The 2,559-nt window shown below is 36.9% G+C and overlaps 1 protein-coding gene across 1 annotated transcript in view; it reads right to left on the bottom strand.

Annotated features, from left to right (window-relative positions):
• Positions 1 to 2,215: 2,215 nt before the first annotated feature.
• The window catches only part of ndufa9a (NADH:ubiquinone oxidoreductase subunit A9a), a 14,673-nt gene continuing 14,329 nt past the window's right edge, over positions 2,216 to 2,559 (bottom strand). Inside the window, exon 11 of the mRNA XM_077568415.1 lies at positions 2,216 to 2,463. Within this exon, the coding sequence (XP_077424541.1) occupies positions 2,293 to 2,463 (171 nt within the window). The 3' untranslated portion in view covers positions 2,216 to 2,292. The remainder of the gene's footprint in view (positions 2,464 to 2,559) is intronic.

The following is a 2,559-nucleotide window of genomic DNA, read 5'->3' as shown; positions in this document are numbered from 1 at the left end:
GAAACTTTATTTGCGCATACGCCGCCGTTGTTAAGAGCAATGTTAAGCCTCGTAGCGTTTTTAAAGAAACAACATGCGATCAGGAGAGTAACCCTTCCCCACGCCACACGCACATATTGGGTTTACATTTTTAGTGGGGACATCTCATTGGCATAATGCTTACCCTAACCTTAACCACCACAACTGACTGCACGCACACACACACACGCACGCACGCACACGCACATTCACACACGCACGCACACGCACACACGCACGCACACACACACGCTCAAACAATATGCATATAAATACATGCATAAGTGCTCTTTAATTCATTTATATTTATACATGATTTTATTTATATATTTTTGTAACATTGTCTTTTTGAAACTCTTTTTAAACACAGTAATTGATTCACACTTTTTCAATTCAGCTTCATAATTGTTCCACAAATTAACCCCTTTAACAGAAACACACATTTGTTTTATGTTTGTTCTGACTGCCTCTTAAATACGACTGATTATATGATTGAAAACAGCTGTGCAAGTAGCGCTTGCAGGGGCGTAGACATAAATTTTTCATTGGGGTGGTCATGGTAAAACCATGACTCATATAGGGGTGGCCATAAGTTCATACCTGAAATGTCCAAATAAGTGGTTCTTAACCATGCAGCCATACCGTTTGCATGCCGACCTTGGGCTGCATATAATAATAATATGTAATGAATTCAATGCATTGGCGCTGACACAATTGTCAATGAGTTTGCTCAGTTACAATAGAGCTTCGTGCCACTTGGCGGCAAAAAGGCAAATGTCTGTTACTGACCTGTACACAATAAGTAGAAAAGGAAACCGAACAGCAAAATTCAAGACCAAGTATTAAAAACAAAAAACTATGTTGATGCCTTACCTCACCAAAAGATGATATATTACCTGCAGTTACTTTTGTGTAGTAAACAGGACTCAAGACTCTGAACTTAATTTGATGCAGGAATTATTTTCCTGCTTGGCATCTTGTTGGATGTCAAAGTTCACACATGAATAAATGTCTTTTTGATTATCACATTTTTTCATGTTATTTTATATTGTTACAGCTTTTTTATAAGCAGCCTGACAGCTCAGAACATGAGAGTTTTGGGATATTTTTCTTTTAACATTTTGTATACGAAACCCAGGATATCATAATTTTGCATCAATTACAACGCCAGTTCATTCACTCTTTCAATTTCAATTGAGTCGACAAGGATTTTAATTTGTTGAATTACTACAGTGCCAAAGATTGTGGACTTTGTTTTTGTCTAGATTCAAAGATAATTTGTCAACAGTTAAAAAAAAAAGTATATTTAGCTCTTTTTCCACAGTACTCAGAAGCTGCTCAAGAGTTTTTCCATATTAATATAAATTTGAGTCATCAGCAAATAGAACGTTTTTGTGTTTTTTATTTTTATTTTTTTACAGCTTTGCATACACAACACATATCAATTTATAATATAAATAATTAAGGACCACGGACAGATCCTTGTGGGACCCCATGAGTAATCTTCAATAGATTTGATTTGAAACTGTTAAGATGGACATCATCTAGGTTTAATCAAATGTTTTCAACTTGGTTTTATTGGTGTGTAGGTTTGCCATTTTTATGTGGTATTTGCTTGTTTTGTTTTATCAGGTATGTTGTGCAATCTCTCAATTTGCTGCTAAATTATGATGGACAGTGGACATGACTTGTTGTGCTTATTCGGTTGCGAATTAAATGTTTATTATAGTGTAGGTAGGCAATCTCTCTTCTTTCACGTACTGCTTTCAATTTTGGTATCAGTTCTGTTTTTGTCAAATGGCACCTGTAGAATCCTAATTTATGCATAGATTTGTACTTTGTTTACTGTAGAATTCTTGCTTTGTCTTTTTTCAAATTTAACTACGATCGGCCTGGGTCTGGTCCTCCCAGGTTCAGGTTTCCCTGTCCGATGAGCCTGCTCCATCTCGAGCTTCTCCTTCAGCTGTAGTTTCCCCTTGAAAATTGTCATTATATTTTCTTCAGTGTCTGTCCATGTCTCTCCAGGTGTTTCTTCCATTCCATCCAAAACTAAGTTATTTATCCTCGACAGTCCTAGTTAAGTGTAATGCTGCCGTAATAATGCTTGTGATTTCAATGCAGCATCAATGAAGTGTAGCTTTATGGCCAACAGTGGATAGTAAATTTACCAGGAAACAAACATAAAACACTTTAAAGATGAGATGTATGGTTTTATTTACATAAAGAATTGAGTTAACGCATTCTGAAGTGACGTTGAGATACCAATTAAGTACTTTAGTAGTTGATGGTCTTCGCTGGCTTGGTTGCATCGAGGTCAGCTTCCAGGTTACGGAATCGACGATGACGACGCAGAATCTCAATCGCCCGTTGCTCTACGGTGGAGGGACTAATACCAAGATCCTCTAGACCAGGAAGTCCTGGGTATTTCATGTCAGTTGCATGAAACTGAAAAACAAGTTTTCATTAAGCTTCACTGTAAATGATTGTGATGAGAGCTGTAATTCTTACTGTGAACTTCTTCCAAAGTCTTTGTCGTCTTTC

This window comes from Vanacampus margaritifer, chromosome 6 (assembly GCF_051991255.1).
Source record: "Vanacampus margaritifer isolate UIUO_Vmar chromosome 6, RoL_Vmar_1.0, whole genome shotgun sequence".
NCBI classification, from domain to species: domain Eukaryota; kingdom Metazoa; phylum Chordata; class Actinopteri; order Syngnathiformes; family Syngnathidae; genus Vanacampus; species Vanacampus margaritifer.
This window is presented reverse-complemented; position numbering and strand designations above follow the sequence as displayed.